The sequence below is a fragment of the Schistocerca serialis genome, chromosome 5, assembly GCF_023864345.2.
Source record: "Schistocerca serialis cubense isolate TAMUIC-IGC-003099 chromosome 5, iqSchSeri2.2, whole genome shotgun sequence".
NCBI lineage: Eukaryota > Metazoa > Arthropoda > Insecta > Orthoptera > Acrididae > Schistocerca > Schistocerca serialis.
Genome location: NC_064642.1, coordinates 760,483,011 through 760,504,001, shown reverse-complemented (window position 1 = coordinate 760,504,001; position 20,991 = coordinate 760,483,011). Strand labels below are relative to the sequence as shown.

Below are 20,991 nucleotides of genomic sequence, written 5' to 3'. Positions count from 1 at the left end.
CGGTTGCTCTTGTTGGCAAGAGACAGCCAAATTCAAAAGGTGGGACCTTACAAGTTTTCTTCTTATTTTGAAGTTTAGAAATTGCTTTAGCCATAAAATCTACTAGATTTATCTGCAGTTGCTTTGTCTTTAAGGAAGGCTCTATTATAGAGCTGCTTCACTGAATTAAAAGGTTCCTTCAATCATCTTTACTCCACTGTGTATACAGAATGTGGTATCTTTCCCCCTTTTCATTTCACAATAAGACATTGTTAAGCATGTTCATCCCACTACTTGATTTTAGTTTTGTTGATATCTCCTCAAAAGGGCTAGCCTCGCTCATCATGTGTTGTTTCCCCCCTTGATGCCTCTCCCAGAGCACCAAAGGCTTTTGGTTTTTGTTTGACACGAACCACATAGCTACCATCAGCATTAAAGCATCTAAACACATCACTGGCACTGAGCAGGGCAATTTCCCTAGTACTTGCCTTCCATCAACTGTTTTTGCTTTGACAATTGTAAACTAAAGCTCTGTGCCTTTCTTGTACCCCACTTTGTTGACCTACGATCTCTACACACTCAAAAACATATAATGTTCCACCATCTGAAACTCTGTAGCTTACATTTTCTTTCTCCTGTTTCCTACCTTCCCTAATCCCCTGAAGAAAAAATAAAAATATTTGCACGTTAAAGTTTCAACAATCATCATGACGTATGCCTGAAATACTAAGAAGGAGAAATTAATGTGTTAGCACATAAAACTGCTTTCGACTTACCATTGGATTTGTTATACTGATATGAACTAGCAATGATGCTAGCTCAAGATCTTCACTATAGCCATTTTTCAGTGGAACACTTCTGTATCCTGTTCGGAGGCAGAGCACCTAAAAATATGAATTATTTTTATTTAAACAAATTGAATCTGTACATAATTAATTGTAGGATAAACTTGTTAATGATGTTTTACTCACCAACAGTAATAACTAATGTCTAATTTACAATGACATAAAACATAATCTTTTATCTCAGGGATTTTGTAAAAATGAAGGAAGATTAAGGTTTAAAATAGCATTGCCAACAAGATCAGTGGAGATGAATTACAAACTTTGAATGGTTACACAAACAGTTAAGAAAATCATGTGTGCCCTATTTCAAGGTTCACCCAGCAATTATGGAAACCTTGGAAAACCTAAACTTGTACAGACATAAGGTAATTTGAATTCTTTTCTTGTAATTGAATCCAGCACCATCTCACATGACAAAATATCCAAGTTTTCAATGTGTGTTGTTGTTTTTCAACACTTTACATGAGCAACACTCTTTGACAGCGTGCAGTAATTCAGAAATCTGTTTGATTTTCTTCTTCAGGAAAACTATAACTTATGAAATCTGCAGCATGTGGTACCCATTTCAGCAAAGTGGATAAAAAGACAGCAATACAGTATTAACTGTCAAGGCAGACTTCAAATACCATTCATATAAGAGAGTTATAATGAACCATTCACTCTACTGAAACATGTTGAAGGTAAACATCTCTTTACAGAGTTACGCAGTATCCAGACAATTTACCTGCAGTTTAACTCCCTGTCTCTATTTTAATGGACTGAATACAAACAGATAAATAAAACTCCTGTGTACCTGTCAACACTTAACAACCTATATCCCCTAATATTTGGTTTTGTTTGCTTATTTTGTTGTTATTGTTATTACTCTTGCCGTCATTGTTGCCACTGTCATCTTCTGTCCGAAGACTGGCTTGATGCAACTCTTCTAATGTAACAGACAGATTCACTTAGCCAACATTGTGATACCCGCAACTAACATACATCACAGTATACTTGCATATTTCTTTTTCCATAGTTAATTTATCAATTCTGATAGCATTTCATTTCATAGTTTACATCAGTAAAATGCCAACCATAATTCTTTAAGAAATCGAACTTCCACATATAAAACAGCTTCAAACATCTGAATACTTTACAAATGAATTAATGTATTAAATATTTAATGTTAAGCATGTAAAACCATTATCACTGAAGATGCAAAACCCTAATTATGATTGTTTTATTAGTTTCAGATTATCCCCCCTTGGTTAATGAAAAAGTACAATCATGGTTAAAGTTTGTTGGAAGTATTAAGTGCTCTCATTATCAAACAATGGGTAATTTGCAATTCCTTCCAAGAAAAAAGTAGTTTTTGATGTACCTAATGATTATGATATCATACCTAAAGAAATATGTGTTGTAAAAGGATATAATTTCATAGGTACATTCAATGGCATATGTGCATACTGTCTGCAAAACGTGTTGTGAATACAATCAGTAGTGAAGAATTAATAAATTAAAACATTATACCTGACGCTGAAGTTTTACTGCACAAACAGGAGAAAATGTAATAAGTGATAAACTTTTTTTTCTTTCTCCTTCCATCATTTTGTTCAGTGTGTCAGTGAGAAAAAAAGGTTTGAAGTCATGAGTAAAATTTGTTGTAACTCATAAGTCGTCTTATTCTTAAGTAATGGATGAATATAATCTGGGCAATGTGTGCACAGTGAGCTACGCTACTTACGTGTATATATCTTACACAGTTTCTAACAACGTAAAAAAGTTTAACAAAAAATAATGACAGCAGTTTAAGTTTGGTCGATAATTATATGAAATACTGAAAACCAAATTTTTTTTTGCACCAGGTAGCTACATAGGAAAATGCAACTGACTGTGTGCTCCACATTAGCCATTTGGTAACACAGTTTGCTGGTATTCGGAATAAGCTCCCTCTATAAGTTTTCTTTTACTTAGATTCAGTTTTAAATGAAATAACTGCAAATCAAATAACAATAGATACACATAACATGTTGTATTCTCAAAATTACATAATTCACATAAAGACTTAAGATTCTGAAGAATTACACTTACTGGAAAGATGATCATACTAATTACCATTTTAATTCTTCTGGACAAATGCTGACCGCCAAAGTGAAATAGAAAAAATACTGAATTAAGTTAAATGTGATAATTCTGGAAATTTCATCAGAAAAGAAAATGTCGATAAAAATAATCAATGTAATTGGGTTAGTCTAAGATGCCAAGCAAATTGTAATGTGAATCCTGTAAGGAAATGATTTGGATTATACTGTGAGTCTTAACAAATACACTACTGGCCATTAAAATTGCTACACCAAGAAGAAATGCAGATGATAAACGGGTATTCATTGGACAAATATATTATACTAGAACTGACATGTGATTACATTTTCACATTTGGGTGCATAGATCCTGAAAAATCAGTACCCAAAACAACCACTTCTGGCAGTAATAACGGCCTTGATACGCCTGGGCATTGAGTCAAACAGAGCTTGGATGGTGTGTACAGGTACAGCTCACAATGCAGCTTCAACACCATACCACAGTTCATCACGAGTAGTGACTGGCGTATTGTGACGAGCCAGTTGCTCGGCCACCATTGACCAGACGTTTTCAATTGGTGAGAGATCTGGAGAATGTGCTGGTCAGGGCAGCAGTCGAACATTTTCTGTATCCAGAAAGGCCTGTACAGGACCTGCAACATGCGGTCGTGCATTATCCTGCTGAAATGTAGGGTTTCGAAGGGATCGAATGAAGGGTAGAGCCACGGGTCATAACACATCTGAAATGTAACGTCCACTGTTCAAAGTGCCGTCAATGCAAACAAGAGGTGACCGAGACGTGTAACCAATGGCACCCCATACCATCACGCCGGGTGATACGCCAGTATGGCGATGACGAATACACGCTTCCAATGTGCGTTCACTGCGACGTTGCCAAACACGGATGCGACCATCATGATGCTGTAAACAGAACCTGGATTCATCCGAAAAAATGACGTTTTGCCATTCGTGGACCCAGCAATGGCCTTGCCGCAGTGGATACACCGGTTCCCGTGAGTTCACTGAAGTTAAGCGCTGTCGGGTGTGGCCGGCACTTGTATGGGTGACCATCCAGCCGCCATGTGCTGTTGCCATTTTTCGGGGTGCACTCAGCCTCGTGATGCCAATTGAGGAGCTACTCGACCGAATAGTAGCGGCTCCGGTCGAAGAAAACCATCATAACGACCAGGAGAGCGGTGTGCTGACCACATGCCCATCCTATCCGCATCCTCCACTGAGGCGGTTGGATGGTCCTAATGGGCCACTTGTGGCCTGAAGACAGAGTGCATTCGTGCACCCAAGTTCGTCGTTGAGTACACCATCGCAGGCACTCCTGTCTGTGATGCAGCATCAAGGGTAACCGCAGCCACGGTGTCCAAGCTGATAGTCCATGCTGCTGCAAACATCGTTGGACTGTTCGTGCAGATGGTTGTTGTCTTGCAAACGTCCCCATCTGTTGACTCAGGGATCGAGACATGGCTGCACGATCCATTACAGCCATGCAGATAAGATGCCTGTCATCTCGATTGCTAGTGATACGAGGCCATTGGGATCCAGCATGGTGTTCCATATTACCCTCCTGAACCCACTGATTCCATATTCTGCTAACAGTCATTGGATCTCGACCAACGTGAGCAGCAATGTCGCAATAAGATAAACCACAATCGCAATAGGTTACAATCCGACCTTTATAGATGTCAAAAACATGATGGTACGCATTTCTCCTCCTTACACGAGGCATCACAACAACGTTTCACCAGGCAACGCCGGTCAACTGCTGTTTGTGATGAGAAATTGGTTGGAAATTTTCCTCATGGCAGCGCATTGTAGGTGTCGCCACCGGCGCCAACGATGTGCGAATGCTCTGTAAAGCTAATCATTTGCATATCACAGCATCTTCTTCCTGTCGGTTAAATTTCGCGTCTGTAGCACGTCATCTTCATGATGTAGCAATTTTAATGGCCAGTAGTGTAAGTAAACACTGCTTTGATTATTATAAGATCATGAAAGTAGCTGCAGCTGTGACCACATGGGAGAGTTTTAGAGTGTTTTTGCTCAGTCTGGCACAGTGTGTCTGTGCTCAAAAGCTTTGCAGTGGAGAAGCAGAAGTGAAGAATCAATCAACAAATGAGGAATTCTGTAAAATTTTGGTTGTCAGAACATTATTTCTAATTATGCAGGAATGCAACATCTTCCAAGAGAATCATCCAATACTTTCTGCATCTGTACCAAATGAAAAGGATGTGATAACGTGATAGTCCATCAGACATCTCCAATTCATCAAGATCTGTATCGACTGTTATAAAATTCTTTCTTGCTCCAAAACATTTCTTTTGCAACAATCTGCATAAGTTAATGAAAAGACTGCAATTTTTGAACTTAAATTTATAAGCAGTTTATGTCCTAGTCATAATGAGAAACGTTTCATTTTAAATGTTTGCCTATCCTATGCAAGTCTCTTCATCTCTCCATAACTAATGCAACTTGCAATACGTGCATTTGAACCTGCTTATTGTGTTCAACTCTTGGTCTCTCTCTGCAATTTTTGCCTCACAATTCCCTCCATGACCAAACTGACAAATCTTTTATGCCTCAGTATGCGTCCAATCAACCGTTCCCTTCTTCTAGTCAAATTTTATGGTAAAGTTGTTTTCCAATTTTATTCAGTACCACCTCATCACTTATCCAAACTACCCATTTAATTTTCAACTCCCTTCTGTAATACCACATTTCAAAAGAATCTATTCTCTTCTTATCTAAACTGTTTATTATTCACATTTCACTTGTGTTCAAGGCTACATTCTGGTCAAGTCCTTACACTAGTAAACAGCTAACCTTGGGCACAATCCCACTGCTAGGTTGCCTATCTATTGGACTCCAGAGATAATAAAGATTTTATTTTCTTTTTCACACAGTTACTGAGTGAATTAAAAAATTTAAAATACTAGCATAATCCGCCCATTACGAGTCAAAATCTTATGTTAAAGCTTTAATTCTATGAATCAAATTTACAGTTAGAAACTGTGTACGTGTCTTGAGGGTATGTAACTAACTGTACAGAAATTACCCAGACTATATTTATTCTGTATTTGAGAATGAGAGCATTTAGCACCATCCAGCATACTTTACACATAATTTCACACCTTCTTGAATCTTGTTCTCAATGTCACTCTCCATAAAATGATGGACGGGTAAAAGTTTATCATTTGCTATATTTTCACTGTTCTTGCAGTAAAACTGCAGCATCAGCCACGATGTTCTAATTTATTATTTCTCTACTGTTAACTCTAATCTCAATGCATTTTGCCTACAGTATGAGGATACTACTGAATGTACTCACAAAAATAGTATCACTGTACAGCATACAGTTCAGGAGATATGACATGTGTTTCATTCTTTAAAAAATTGGAAGTTGGGGTTTTCACTGGTAACATCAGAAAAAACATTTACATATACATTCAAAGTTAACAGGTTTCTCTTTTCCAGAAGAACTTTCTTTGCTATTTCCTGTTTGCAATTGAGGGTATGTATTACGTCATTTCACTGCCACCTGTCCCATTATAATAAACCAATCCTTAGACCACAGAAAGGAGAGAAGTAAAATGATTGAGGGTGTACTGGTGGAATAGAGGGCTGTGTAGTGCGGGAATGGGAAGGGGGAAGGGGCTAGATACGTAAGGACAATGACTAATGAAGGTTGAGGCCAGGAACATAGGATATATTGCAGGGAGAGTTCCCACCTGCATAATTAGGAAAAGCTGGTGTTGGTGGGATGGATACAGATGGCACAGGTTATGAAGCAGACATTGAAATTAAGAATGTCATGTCGGGCAGCATACTCAGCTGTTTCTTGGCCACAGTTTGTTGGTGTCCATTCATGCGAACACAGCTCCTTGGTTGTCACGTTCACGCAGAATGCAGCATGGTTTGTACACCACATGACTGGTTTCATAGGTAGCACTGCCTTTGATGGGATAGGTGATGCCTGTGACCGGGCTGGAATAGGTGATGGTAGGAGGATGTACATGTCAGGTCTTGCATCTAGCTCTATTGCAGGGATATGAGCCATGAGGCAAGGGGTTGGGAGCAGGGACTGTGTAGGGATGGATGAGGATATTGTGTAGGTTCAGTGGGTGGCAGAATACCACTGTGGAAAAGGTGTGAAGGATATTGGGTTGGATATTTATCATTTCAGGGCACGAAGGGTGGTAGCCAAAATTCTGGCAAAAAATGTGATTCAGTTGCTCCAGTCCTTAGTGATACTGAGTCATGAATGCCAGACTGTGGGACTTTGGGTGGTGGTGCGTGACTGGAAAGATAAGGCATGGGAGATATGTTTTTGTACAAGGTTGGGAGTGTAATTACGGTCTGTGAAGGCCTCAGTGAGACCCTCAGTATACTTCGAGAGAGACGGCCTGTCACTACAAATGCGATGGACATGTGTGGCTAGGCTGTACAGAAGAGACTTCTTGGTATTTAATGGGTGGCAGCTGTCAAAGTGGAGGTATTGCTGGTGGTTGGTGGGTTTTATATGGGCAGAGGTACTGATGTAGCCATATTTGAGGTGGTGGTCAACAACAAAGAAGGTGACTTGCTGGGTTGAGTAGGATCAGGTGAAGCAAATGGGGTAGAAGGTGGTGAGGTTCTGGAGGAATGTGGATAGTGTTCCTCACCCTCAATCGGGATCACGAAGATGTCATCAATGAAAACGAACCAGGTGAGGGGTTTGGGATTCTGGGTGTTAAGGAAGGATTCCTCTAGATGACCAATGTATAAGCTGGCATAGGATGGTGTCATGCGGGTGCCCACAGCCGCACCCATGATTTGTTTGTAGGTAATGCCTTCAAAAGAGATGTAGTTTTGGGTGAGGATATAGGTGTATAGATGATCATGGTGACTAGGGATGAGGCTGTTAGTTTGGAATCCATTGGTCATTGGGAAACGTAGTGTTCAATAGTGGTAAAGCCATGAGCATTAGGGATGTTAGTGTAAAGGGAGATGGCATCGATATTATGAGCAGTACACAATGTGGTAAAGCAACAGCAACTGTGGAGATTTGGTGAAGAAATGGTTGGTATCTTTTACATAGGAGGGTAGGTTGCAGGTAATTAGCTGAAGGTGTTGATCCAGGAGAGGAGAGATTCTCTCAGTGGGGGCACAGTAACTGGCCACAAAATGTGGCATACTGAGTGGTTGTGTTCATGGACTTTAGGAAGCATGTAGAATGTAGGAGTGCAGGTAGTGTCATGGGTGAGGAGAGAGATGGACACTGGTGAGAGGTTCTGGGATGGGCCTAAGGATTTGAGGAGAGACTGGAGATCACATTGGATTTCTGAAATAGGGTCACTGTGGCAGGGTTTGTTGGTGGAACAATCTGACAGCTAGCAGAATCCTTCTGCCGCGTAATCCTTCTGATTCAAAACAACAGTGGTGGAGACTTTGTCAGCAGGTAGGATTATAAGGTCAGGATCAGTTTTTAGGTGGTGGATTGCAGTTCTTTTTGCAGATGTAAGGTTAGTTTGCACATTGAGGGGTTTGGGGAATGATTGTATGGCAACGTTCGAGGTTAAGAAATTCCAGAAAGTTAACACGGGGTGATTTGGGGGCAGTGGGGCTGGATCACAGTTGGATGGAGGAGTGAACTGAGTCAGGCAGGGTTCAACATTGGTCTCTGGTTGAGTCTGATTGGTAGGGTTGGTGGCAAAAATGTATTTCCACTGCAGAAACTGAATGAGAGAAGTTCTTTAAGAAATCCTGCATGACTGAATCTGGGTGTGGGGCAAAAGGTGAGACCCTTGGAAAGAACGGATACTTCTGCAGGGCTAAGGCTCTTGGAGGAAAGGTTCATGACTGTGCTTTGAGTCTGTTTGGGTTCTGGATTCTGTATGGAGGTGGAAGGGAGTTTCTGAGGATGGGGTAAATGCAGTAGGTCTGCAAGATTGGGTTTGTCAGCTATGAGGGGGGCATGGGGGGCTGGTTTGGAGGTGGTTGTAGAGGTGGTGGAGGGTGGCAGCCCAAGGCCGGAGTAGGAAGTGAACAGGGAGGAGAATTTTTCAAGGTGGTGCTGTGCAAGTTGCTCTAGTTCCTGGAGGACAAGAGTTTCAATGTGTGATATGGGATCCAGGGTTTGGGTTTGGGGTATAAAGGACCAAACTACAGGGTCATCAGTCCCTTTCTCCTGACATAAACAAGGCTCGGGTTAAAACAACACCCAAAGTACGTTTGGGAAAGTAAAAGGGGGGAAAAGGAATGCGGAACCACACCTAAAAAGAAAACGAATGGAACGAACAAAAAATGGGGAAATGTACACCACAAAGAAAAGTAGAAGAAAGTATTAACCATGGAGCAGAAGGTCTGGGCTGGCTGATCACAAGAATAAAAGAGGATGAGCCAGGCACTCCACAAGACACTAAAATGTCCACCTCAAAAGGTAAGGAGAGGTGAACACTTGAAGGGACAAGACGAACACCAAGACAAATAAATGTAAAGAAAGGGGGACAGATTCAAATGGAGGGAGGGTAAAGGCCAAATGCCCACCCTTAGAGGGTATGATAAAAAAAAACTCACGAATAAAATGTAAAACTAAATCTGCTGTTGAGCCACTGTCACCCAATACCAAAGGTAGGGTGCTGGGGAGGTTAAAAGTCCGCCGCAGAGTGGCTAAAATTGGGCAGTCCAGCAAGATGTGGACAACAGTCATAGGGGAGCCACAGTGACACCGAGGTGGGTCCAAGCAACGGAGGAGCTAACCATGTGTTAGCCACATATGGCCAATGCGGAACTAGCAGAGAACCACAGAGTCTCTGCGAGAGGCGCACACATTTGTAGCTTCCTTAATGACATGCAGTTTGTTGGATGTACTGTTATGCCATTCCGTCTCCCATAGCCGAAAAACCTTAGCATAATACAGAATGCAGGTCAGGTTCAGAGATGCCCATCTCCAAAAACGGTTTCCACTTAGCCTGAATTGCTAGCCTATCAGCAAGTTTGTTGCCCGAGATTCCGAAGTGTCCCGGGGTCCAGACAAAAACCACTGAATGACTGGACCATTCCAGGGCATACAGGGACTCTTGGGAGGTCGCTACCAAGGGATGGTGAGGGTAGCACTGGTCGATAGCTAGGAGGCTGCTCAAGGAGTCAGTACAGAGAAGAAACAACTTGCCAGGGCATGAGCGGATGTGCTCAAGAGCATGAGATATGGCCACCAGTTCTTCAGTGAAAACACTGCAGCCATCTCTAAGGAGTGCTATTCAACATACCTGCTGTGAACACAGGCAAAACCAACATAACCATCAGTCAACGAGCCCTTGGTGTAAACTACTTCAAAGGCCCGGGACATGGCAAGAGTCGAGAGGAAGTGAAAGTGGAGAGCAGTGGGAGGAACTGTGTCCTTAGGGTCATGCGAAAGGTTCAGACAAAGTTGCAGCCTCAGTATACAACATGGAGGTGTACGCGGATGGACCCAGAGGGGAGGTGGTAAAGGAAAGGACTCTAGTTCACACAGGAGGGATCGGGTACGAACTGTGATTGTAAGCACTGACCTGGATCACTGATGTGGGACATGAACCACCGTGGGTGGGAAAAGGAGACAGTAATTCGGATGCAATGTAACTGGCCAGCAGTTGTGCACGCCTAACCTTCAATGGAGGGACTCCACCAGGACACTGGTCACCCAACTCATCCTAAAAGCTCCCATCGCTAGTTGAACGCCACCGTGGTAAATGCAAGGCTGAGGGGGACGCCGAACCATAAACCAGACTCCCAGAGTCAAGATGGTATTGAACAAGGGCTACGTAGAGCTGCAGCAGCGTAGAGCAATCTGCACCCTAGTTGGTGTTGCTCAGGCAGCGAAGGGCATTGAGGTGCTGCCAGCACTTCTGCTTAAGCTGACAAAGGTGAGGAAACCAAGTCAATCGGGTACCGAAAACCAGTCCTAAGAATTGGCATGTCTCCACTACAGTGAGTGGATTGTCATTAAGGAAAAGTTCTGGTTGCGGATGAATGGTACGATGCTGACATAAGTGATGTGACACACGACTTTGCGGCTGAAAACTGGAAGCTGTGGGCCAGAGACTATGACTGCGCCTCGTGGATGACTCCCTGTAAGTGCCGCTCAGCAACACCAGTACTAGTGGAGCAGTACGAGATGCATAAGTCATCTGCATACAGAGAAGGTGAGACAGACAGCCCTACAGCTGCTGCTAGATCATTAATGACCACTAAAAATAGAGATAAACTCAATAGAGTGCCCTGAAGAACCCCCATTCTCCTGGATATGGGGGGAACTATGGGAGGCACCAACTTGGACACAGAAAGTACGGAGCAATAGGAAATTTTGGATAAAACTCTGAAGTGGGCCCTGGAGACCCCACTCATATAATAAGGCAAGGGTATGATATTGCCAGGTCATGTTGTAAGCTTTCTGTAAATCAAAAAAGACGGCAACCAGGTGTTGATGTCTGGAAAAGGCTGTTTGGATGGCAGACTTGCGGGACACAAGATTATCAGTGGTAGAGCGAACCTGGCGGGAACCGCTTTGGCGCGGAGCCAGTAGGACACGTGATTCCAGGACTCAACACAACCACCGACATACGATACATTCCAGCAGCTTACAAAGAATGCTGGTGAGGCTGGTGGGCCAATAGTTATCCACATCAAGTGGGTTTTTACCAGGTTTGAGCACCGGAATGATGGTGCTCTCCCTCTATTGCAATGGAGAGGCACCATCGCACCAGATACAGATGAAGGTGACGAGGAGGTGTCGCTTGTAGTCGGACGAGAGATATTTAATCATCTGGCTGTAGTTCCAACCCAGCCCGGGAGCTGTGTTGGGGCTATGTGCAAGGCCACTGAGGAACTCCCACTCTGTAAATGGGGCGTTTTATGGTTTACTGTGGCATGTACTGAACGAGAGGACTTTCCTTTCCATCAGCCATTTGAAGGTGTGAAATGCTGGGGGATAATTCTCCAACACAGATGCTCGAGCACAGTGCTCAGCAAAGTGCTTGTCAATCGAATTTGCGTCAGTAGATAACACGCCACTGATGTCAATGTCAGGGACACCTGTTGGGGTCTGGTACTCAAAACCACGCCTGATCTTTGTCCAGACTTGGGAAGGTGAAGTATGGCACCCAATGGTCAAGACATACCTCTCCCAACACTCCTTTTTCCGTCTTTTTATAAGCTGGTGAACATGGGCACAGAGCTGTTTAAAAGCTATTACATGCTTCAGGGAAGAGTGCCTCTTACGTCACTGTAGAGACTGCCTAATCTCTTTAATGGCCTTAGCAATTTCCCGTGACCACCACAGTACTGTCTTTTTCACTGGGGGCACCCTAAGGAACAAGGGATCGTGATTTCCACTGCAGAAACGATCATTGCAGTGACCTGCTCAACTGCCACATTGATGGCACCATGTGGGGGAGACTCAATGGTGACAGCAGTGGTGAAGGCTTCCCAATCTGCCTTGGCTAAAGCCCATCTGAGTAGGTGGCCGTGGGTATGATGACAGGGGAGTGACAGGAAGATGGGAAAGTGGTCACTACGACACAAGTCATCACATGCTCTCCAGTGGATAGATGGGAGAAGGCCAGGACTGCAAACCAAGAGATCAATGGCTGAATATATGCCACACTGAAATGTGTGGAGCACCTGTACTGAGGAGGCAAAGGTCGAGGTGAGTGAGTAGGTCCTCAACATCTTTGCCACGGCCATTAACCTTGGCTCCACCCCACAAAGGGTTATTAGCGTCAAAATCTCCCAGAACGAGAAAAGGTGGGGGAAGCTGTGAAATGAGTGCACCCAAAACATGGGGTGGTGATTCACCATCTGTAGGGAAGTAGACGTTACAGACGGTAATTTCCTGTGTTGTCCTCAGCCACAGCTTCTAAAGGTGTTTGAAGGGGCACAGGTTCACTGCAGACAGAGGTAAGGACGAAAATACATACCCCACCCTACAGTCTGTCATAGGCGGGACAATTTTTGTAGTACCCCTGATAGTCAAGGAGGGTGGGGATCTGCATTGTGGGAAAGCAGGTCTCTTGAAGGACAAAGCGAAAAGCTGGGATACTGCTTACAAGTTGACATAACACAGCCAAGTGGGAGAAAAAACTGCCGTAGTCCCACTGGAGAATTACGCTTTCTATTGTCTGGGGTGGCATGGAGGCACCCAGGAGGCAAATTAGGCCTCAGCATCAACTGTTGCCACTGGTTGAGTGATGGCACCCAGTACAATGGCATCTGCTGTGTCGGCAAGATCTAGGTCCTCAGGGGACGCCAGAATAATCTCCACCTTGTCCTCGGACGCAGAGCCATGTGGGAGTGCTGGTGTTGGAGGCACTGGAGGCTCTCGTTTCTTTCAAATTTTGCCCTCTTGCTACTCCTTAGGGGCTTGCTGGGAGGGCTTCTCGGAAGTCGCCCCAGGGACAGAGGAAGACCTTGATGCCCTTCAACCAGCAGCAAGTGGCTCTTTCAACCACCAGCTGGTGACCACTGGGGGCCATGGGGGAAGGGGGACCATGGAAGGTAGAGTCCCAACGGACCCCTTCCGCATAAGAGGGGCCCGAGGCGGCCGTTCCGTCTCTGGCTGGGAGGGAGGGGACTGATGCCCCCGGCATTTTGGGGGGCGATGCTCCCAAAGTAGAAGCTTTGAGAGCAACAGAAGAAGATGTGCCCCCAACCAATGAGGAAGATGGGCAGCCCTGAGGGCCCACTGGAGTAACCTGAGATGATGGGCATAACAGCATCACCGATGGCGATGCTGTTGTGGCGGCAGCGTAAGAAGAAATCATGGGAACAGTCTTTCATATTTGAGTTTAGCCTTGCAGTAAGACAACCTGTCCAGGGTCTTGTACTCCATAATTTTGTGCTCCTTTTGGAGTACTGGGCAGTCCGCTAAGCAAAGGGAGTGATGCTGTTCACAGTTCACACATGTGGGAGGAGCTGCACATAGAATTTTCAGATGTAGTGAATGTCCGCAGTCTCTACATGTGGCGCTGGAATGGCAATGGGAAGACATGGGCCTGAATGTCCAGCACTTAAAGCACGACATAGGGGGAGGGACACAGGGTTTGACATCACATCGGTACACCATCACCTTGGCCTTTTCAGGTAATGGATCTCCCTTATAGGCCAAGATGAAGGCACCGGTGGCTCCCCTGTAAACGCGCCGGACAAAATGAACACCCCGCTGTTCTAAATTGGCTTGTAGCTCATCATCAGACTGTAATAGGAGGTCATGACGGAAAATAATTCCCTGGACCATACTGAGGCTTTTGTGGCGAGTGACCAAAACAAGAATATCACCCAGCTTGTCACAGGCGAATAATGCTCGGGACTGGATTGTGGATGCTGTCCGAATCAAAACCGACTCATTGCGCATTTTGGACAGCACTGTCACTTCCTCAAACTTATCCTTCAGGTGCTCAACAAAAAACAGAGGCTTAGTTTCCAGAAAGGAGGACCCATCAGTTCTGCTGCACACTAAGTAACATGGTGATTACAGATCCTGTCTCTCTGAAGCCCTATGTTCCTCTCAAGGTCTTGATAGGGAAGGGAACATTTTAGGGTCATACCTGTTAGCACTGAAATCAACATTTCCTTTCTTACAGATTGATGGGGCCATTTGGTCCCCAGCAAAAGATGACTTAGTCCGCTTCATTGCGGGTCATCCGCCCTGATGCCATACACTCTGATCAGGGGCTCTCCCCACAGGCACCACTTAGCCACAGCAAAGGCTACCTAGCATGATGGCCATTGCCAGGAGAGTCCTGATGCCTGAGGAAGACAGGAATCTACTCCTTGGCATATGTGGGGAGTTTACAGCTCAGGCATCAGCGGTGTTGTCCCTGTGATGTCAGGGGGCTACCACCAAATGGGTACATGATGGCCCCACCACAAGAGACTGGCTACCATGCTGTATATTGGGTACACAGAAATCCAATAATGTCAAGGGGTGAAAGAGGACAGGAGATAATGGAAGAAGATGATGTACCCCGGAAAGTGTCCTTCCCCAAATATGTGGGTTGGAACTGGCAACACTGCTATGGAGACACTATGCAATGGAATCTACTATTGTTGCTAACAGAACACATCCTTGATATACTTACCTTACCTCCGAGCAAATGGACTCGCCCGGCTCACTTCACCAGCACGCGCACAAAAGACGGAAACACAGTCACTTGTGAGTGAGCGGTCTAATGTAACGGTGTCACTGTGTTTTCGAAACAGGAACAATGGAGTTACATCAAGATTGAATGTGCCAGAGGTCGTACAGCACAACAGTGTCATCAAGGTCTTCAAGAGGCGTGTGGGGAACTGGCATTGGCATACAGAACAGTGGCACGTTGGGTAACGGCCTTAAATGAAGTTCGGCAAACTGTGGCAGACATGCATCGGGCAGGTCATCCTAGCATCTCTGAAGAAGACGCACATGCTGTTGCTGCATTAGTGGACAGTGATCGGCACCATACGATTTGTGAGCTCAACCACGAAACCGGATTAGCGCATACAACCGTGCTTCGCATCTTGAAGGAGCACCTGGGCGTGCGAAAAATTGCATCATGATGGGTTCCACACGACTTGATGGTAATGCAGAAATGGATGCGTTATGATGCTGCTCAGACACGCTATGAGCGCGAAGGAGAGGCTTTCTTACGCCATATCATAACACTGAATGAGACATGAGCCACATTGTACGAACCTAAACTGAAACGCTAATCCAATGAATGGCATCACTATGGATTGCTGCAAAAGTTGAAAGTGCGTCAGAGCCCTAGTATGGTGAAAGTCATGGCGATTCTCATGTACGACTGTGATGTTATCCTAATGCATTACATTCCTCCATGGCAGACCATCAATGCACAATATTACTGTTTGTTTTTGGAGCATCACCTGTGACCAGCTTTGTGAAAGAAGCAGCGACACTTTATGCACAACCCACCCATCATTTTGCATGCACGGGCACATACAGTGCACGCTGTAGCTGCTCTGTTCGGTCGATGGGACTGGGAAGTACTGTATCATCCACCATACTCCTCAGACTTAAGTCCTTGTGACTTTGATCTGATAGGCAGTAGACCACCCCATTCGCACCATCAACAGAACAGGCTCTGCTAACAGTATACTACGCCTTCCACATTGCTGGTAACGGGTTCTACACAATGCTGGTGACTACTTTGAAGGACAGTAACAGTTGCGAACATTTAACTCTTTTGTATCGGTTGTGAATAAATAGTTGCCACTATTTAAGTTCCAACCCTTGTAGTTGAATTGCAGGTGGAGATGCAAACCCGTGACGAGAAGAGGTTCAGGAGTTCGAAACTAAGGGGACTATGGGTAACTTGTGCACCATGTAAGGCGTGCTTCCCCATATGTGCTGCACTTCTGTAGAATTTGGAAAGTGGCAGGTTAAACCATAAAATGGGACCTGAACTTATAGGGCCAAAACGTGTGATACTCCTTTTAGTCGCCTATTACGGCAGGCAGGAATACCTCGGGCCTATTCTAACCCCTGGACCCACAGAGGGGTGTGGTCTGGGAATTTGGGATTGCATAGCAGGGGAATTTTGCAGATGGAAAGAAAGTATTACAAGGAGGTTTGGGCCCTGATTAATATGACTTTGGAGGACTATGTTGGTGAGGATCAAGGACTGGAATAATCTGAACAGATGGAGGTCACTGTGGAAGCAATGGTGGCAGTCTGAGATAGGTAATTTGATGGTAAGGCCATTTGGGGGGATTCCATGCTTCAAGATACAACACAGGAACAGTATGTGGGACTGGATTCTTGCTAGGAATAAAGAAACTTTTCTGTACTGATGCAGATGGAAGGAGCAAGGATATATGGTGATGGATAAAACATGTAAAAATACATAGATAATGTAGAATTACATCCAAAAGAATTCACAAAAATACACCCAAACACATGGGGGAAAAAAATCACAAAAAGAATAAAACGGATGAATCCTGGTGAAATAAGGTGAAATCTGAGGGACTAGGCCGATAGTGAAAGGCAAAAACCACCTGAAATTGGAATGAAGACACACTGAGATCAAAGAAAAAGTAAATAAAAAGACTGTCAGGTGGATCGCAACTCTGGGGGTGGATAAGTCGGAAGAAGGGCGATGGGCGATGGCAGATGCGACTAGGTTAGGTGAAGTTAGTAGATGCAAATTGGAATAGAGAAGAGCAGGAATGGGGTGGAAGGTGGGGGTGAAGGGGGTGGGTTCCAAGATGAGATACAAGTTTGTGTGGCACAGGAGGCATGGGAAATAACACATGAAAATAAGTGAGAGTGGTGCAGGAAGAGTGATCAATTTGAAGGTGTAAGATTAATGATTTTGGCAGGAGTAATGTGGGACACGAGATGCTGCACCAACAATCAGCGGGGTCTTGTAGCCGTCTACTGTGCACTACCAAGATGGTTGATATAGTGTGGCTTGTAAGTAGAGCCTGCATTGTGGTTTACAAGGCAACAAGAGAAACACATGAAAGGAGATAAAGAAGGACAGTCACTGAGTATAGTAATGCTTTAGAAAATATTAACAAAGCAAAACAGCACTAAATTACCGGTTAGAAGAAAAGTCATCAGGCAAAATCAAACAATGGAAAATCCAGAATGTAATGTAATAATATTACGAAAAGGATAGCTGCTACTTACCACATAGCAGCGATGCTGAGTTGCAGATAGGCACAACAAAAAGACTGTCAGAAAGCAAGCTTTCAGGCAACAAGGCCTTCATCAAAAATAGACAACATATGCACACATACTCGAGCATATACAACTCACACACATATGACCACAGTCTCTGGCTGCTGAAGCCAGACTGCAAGCAGCAGCACACGATGGTAGAGGCAACTGGGTGGTGGGGGCATCAATGACATAACCTTTAAAAATCAGTTTAGATTTCAACAAGGAAAGAACTCTATAATGCAATCAATAAGTTTACTACAAAAAATGCTAATTACATAAGGGTAGAAAGATCACAGTATTATCCTGTGATGCGACAAAAGCGTTCAATTCACTGAACCACTCATACTTCTACGGAATCAGGGGCACTGCTTTTACTTAACAGGTAGGAAATGAAGAGTAATTCTAACTTCAAATTCATGTCATTACTCCCCAACATGAAAAACTATTTCCGTATTTGGTCCCTATCTGTTCCTCTTCTATGTAAATGATATACCACTTGCTAGTGATGTTCATTTAGTTTTATTTGCTGATGATACATCAGTTTTAATTGGAAATGAGGTGCCTGAAAGAATCCCAGAAAGTGTCAACCCCCCCACCCCCCATCACACTATTACATCTCACCATATGAGCAGGAAGATGTGAAAGAGAGGGAAACTGTGAATATGCCACATTATTATTTACATAGATAGTTCCATGTTACATGGATCAATAATATGATAAACCATAATGCTGTGGACCGAGTCATTTTACATTCATATCACAAAATTAATTTGCAAATATGGCTTCATGCTGAACATTTGTAAGTTTGTTTTGTTTTTGCTTTATTATTATTATTATTATTATTATTATTATTATTATAAAACATACAGATGTAAGTTAGTAATTCCTACCTGTCACCTTTTACATATTGTTGTTGTTTTTGTTATTGTTGTGGTCTTCAGTCCAGAGACTGGTTTAATACAGCTCTCCATGCTACTCTATCCTGTGCAAGCTTCTTCACCCCCAAGTAACTACTGCACCCTACATCCTTCTGAATCTGCTTAATGTATTCATCTCTTGGTCTCCCTCAGTGATTTTTTCCATCCATCCTTCCCTCCAACACTAAATTTGTGATCCCTTGAGGCCTCAGAACGTGTCCTAGCAACTGATGATCTAGTCAACTTGTGCCACAAATTCCTCTTCTCCCCAATTCTATTCAGTACCTCCTCATTAGTTACGCGATCTACCCATCTGACCTTCAGCATTCTTCTGTAGCACCACATTTTGAAAGCTTCTATTCTCTTCTTGTCGAAATTATTTATTGTCCATGTTTCACTTCCATACATAGCTACTAAACTAAAAACTAAACTCCTCCTGAACAGGCCATGAAGGCCCAATGGTACCAACCGGCCGCTGTGTCATCCTCTGCCCACAGGCATCACTGGATGCGGATATGGAGGGGCATGTGGTCAGCACACTGCCTTCCTGGCCCTTTGTCAGTTTCCAGGACTGGAGCCACTACTTCCCAATCAAGCAGCTCCTCAGTTTGTCTCACAAGGGCTGAGTGCACCCCACTTGCCAACAGTGCTCAGCAGACCGGATGGTCATCCATCCAAGTGCTAGCCCAGCACGACAGCGCTTAACTTCGGTGATCTGACGGGAACCAGTTTTACCACCGCGGCAAAGCTGTTGGCCCATACATAGCTACACTCCATACAAATACTTGTCTAAAAGACTTCCTGACACTTAAATCAATATTTGATGTTAACAAATATCTCTTTTTCAGACATGCTTTCCTTGTCATTTTATATCCTCTCTACTTCGACCATCATCAGTTATTTTGCTCCCCAAATAGCAAAACTCATCTACTAGTTTAAGTGTCTCATTTCCTAATCTAATTCCCTCAGCATCACCTGATTTAATTAGACTACATTCCATTATCCTCGTTTTGCTTTTGTAGATGTTCATCTTATAACCTCTGTACAAGACACTGTCCATTCTGTTCAACTGCTCTTCCAAGTCCTTTGCTGTCTCTGACAGAATTACAATGTCATTGGCGAACCTCAAAGTTTTTATTTCTTCTCCATGGATTTTAATACCTACTCCGAACTTTTCTTTCGTTTCCTTTACTGCTTGCTCAATATACAGATTGAATAGCATCAGGGAGAGGCTACAACCCTGTCTCACTCCTTTCCCAACCACTGCTTCCCTTTCATGCCCCTCGACTCTTATAACTGCCATCTGGTTTCTGTACAAATTGTAAATAGCCTTTTGTTCCCTGTATTTGACCCCTGCCACCTTCAGAATTTGAAAGAGAGTATTCCAGTCAACATTGTCAAAAGCTTTCTTTAAGTCTACAAATGGTAGAAACGTATGTTTGCCTTTCCTTAGTTTGCCTTTTACATATTAAAACAATGGAAATTCTTATATGGAATTGAGGGAGTTTTCAGAGATAAAATTTTTCAGTTTATTTTCAAAATTGATTTTGCTGTCTGTCAGGTAATTTATATCACTGGGTAAGTTACAAAAAAATTAGATGCAGTATTGCATATCACTTTATGTGCTTAAGACAATCTTAATGTGAAGTAGCAAATGTCATTTTTTCTTCTGGTATTGTTATTATGTAGATCATTGTTTCTTCTGAACTGCAGTGGATTATTTGCAACAAACTATATGAGGGAATAAATACACTGTGAACCGGTAGCCAGAATGCCCTACTCCTTAAACACATGCAGTTGTACAACAAACAATGAGCAGCTAGCACATGGCTTGATTTTGTATGTCATGTTTCTAAACATAAATCATAAAGGAAACAATTTTTTAGTATTATTTAATTATTTTTGGCATAATGAAGGTGGAATAAAATATGTTTGATACAAAGTGTTGGAATAAAGACAGGCACAGACAAATTCACAGATTTTCATCACTCAGTCTGCCCCATAATCATGACTTAATTAGTTCCATAACTGAAATTTTTTTTTATAAAAATGCTGCATCACACTTGCAACCCCTTTATGGAGACATGGGGAACTCTTGCCGAGGGCAACAACATAGAGCTCCTGGGTAGTTATAACATAAAACAATTTATCTTTTAAATGGGAATTATGCTGCAGATTGATTAGTTCCATCTGTACACGCAAAGAGGCACTTTCAACTGAAATGGCTAACAGTCTCGAAAACAGCTCAATAACGGATGTAAGACTGACAGAATCCTCAAAACATTTCAAAAGCTATTATTGTAATTCTTTCACTAACACAATGAATTCTTCAAAATTCACATTTTTGGGATATGGACAGTATTTTTTGTCAGAAGTTGTTCCTCTTACATTGCAATTTTCATTTTAACTGTATCCCCATCAAATCAGAAATTAGTTTGTTTCACCTTGCAATGTCTTACTGTGGACAGCGTGCAGTATTGTCCATTTAAAAGGTGAGG

The 20,991-nt window shown here is 43.3% G+C and overlaps 1 protein-coding gene across 2 annotated transcripts in view; it reads right to left on the bottom strand.

Annotated features, from left to right (window-relative positions):
- Positions 1-20,991, bottom strand: part of LOC126480771 (1-phosphatidylinositol 4,5-bisphosphate phosphodiesterase gamma-1) — a 248,439-nt gene that overhangs the window by 27,104 nt on the left and 200,344 nt on the right. For both annotated transcript variants that reach the window (XM_050104071.1, XM_050104070.1), the window contains exon 21: positions 756-863. In XM_050104071.1, the coding sequence (XP_049960028.1) occupies positions 756-863 (108 nt within the window). The remainder of the gene's footprint in view (positions 1-755; positions 864-20,991) is intronic.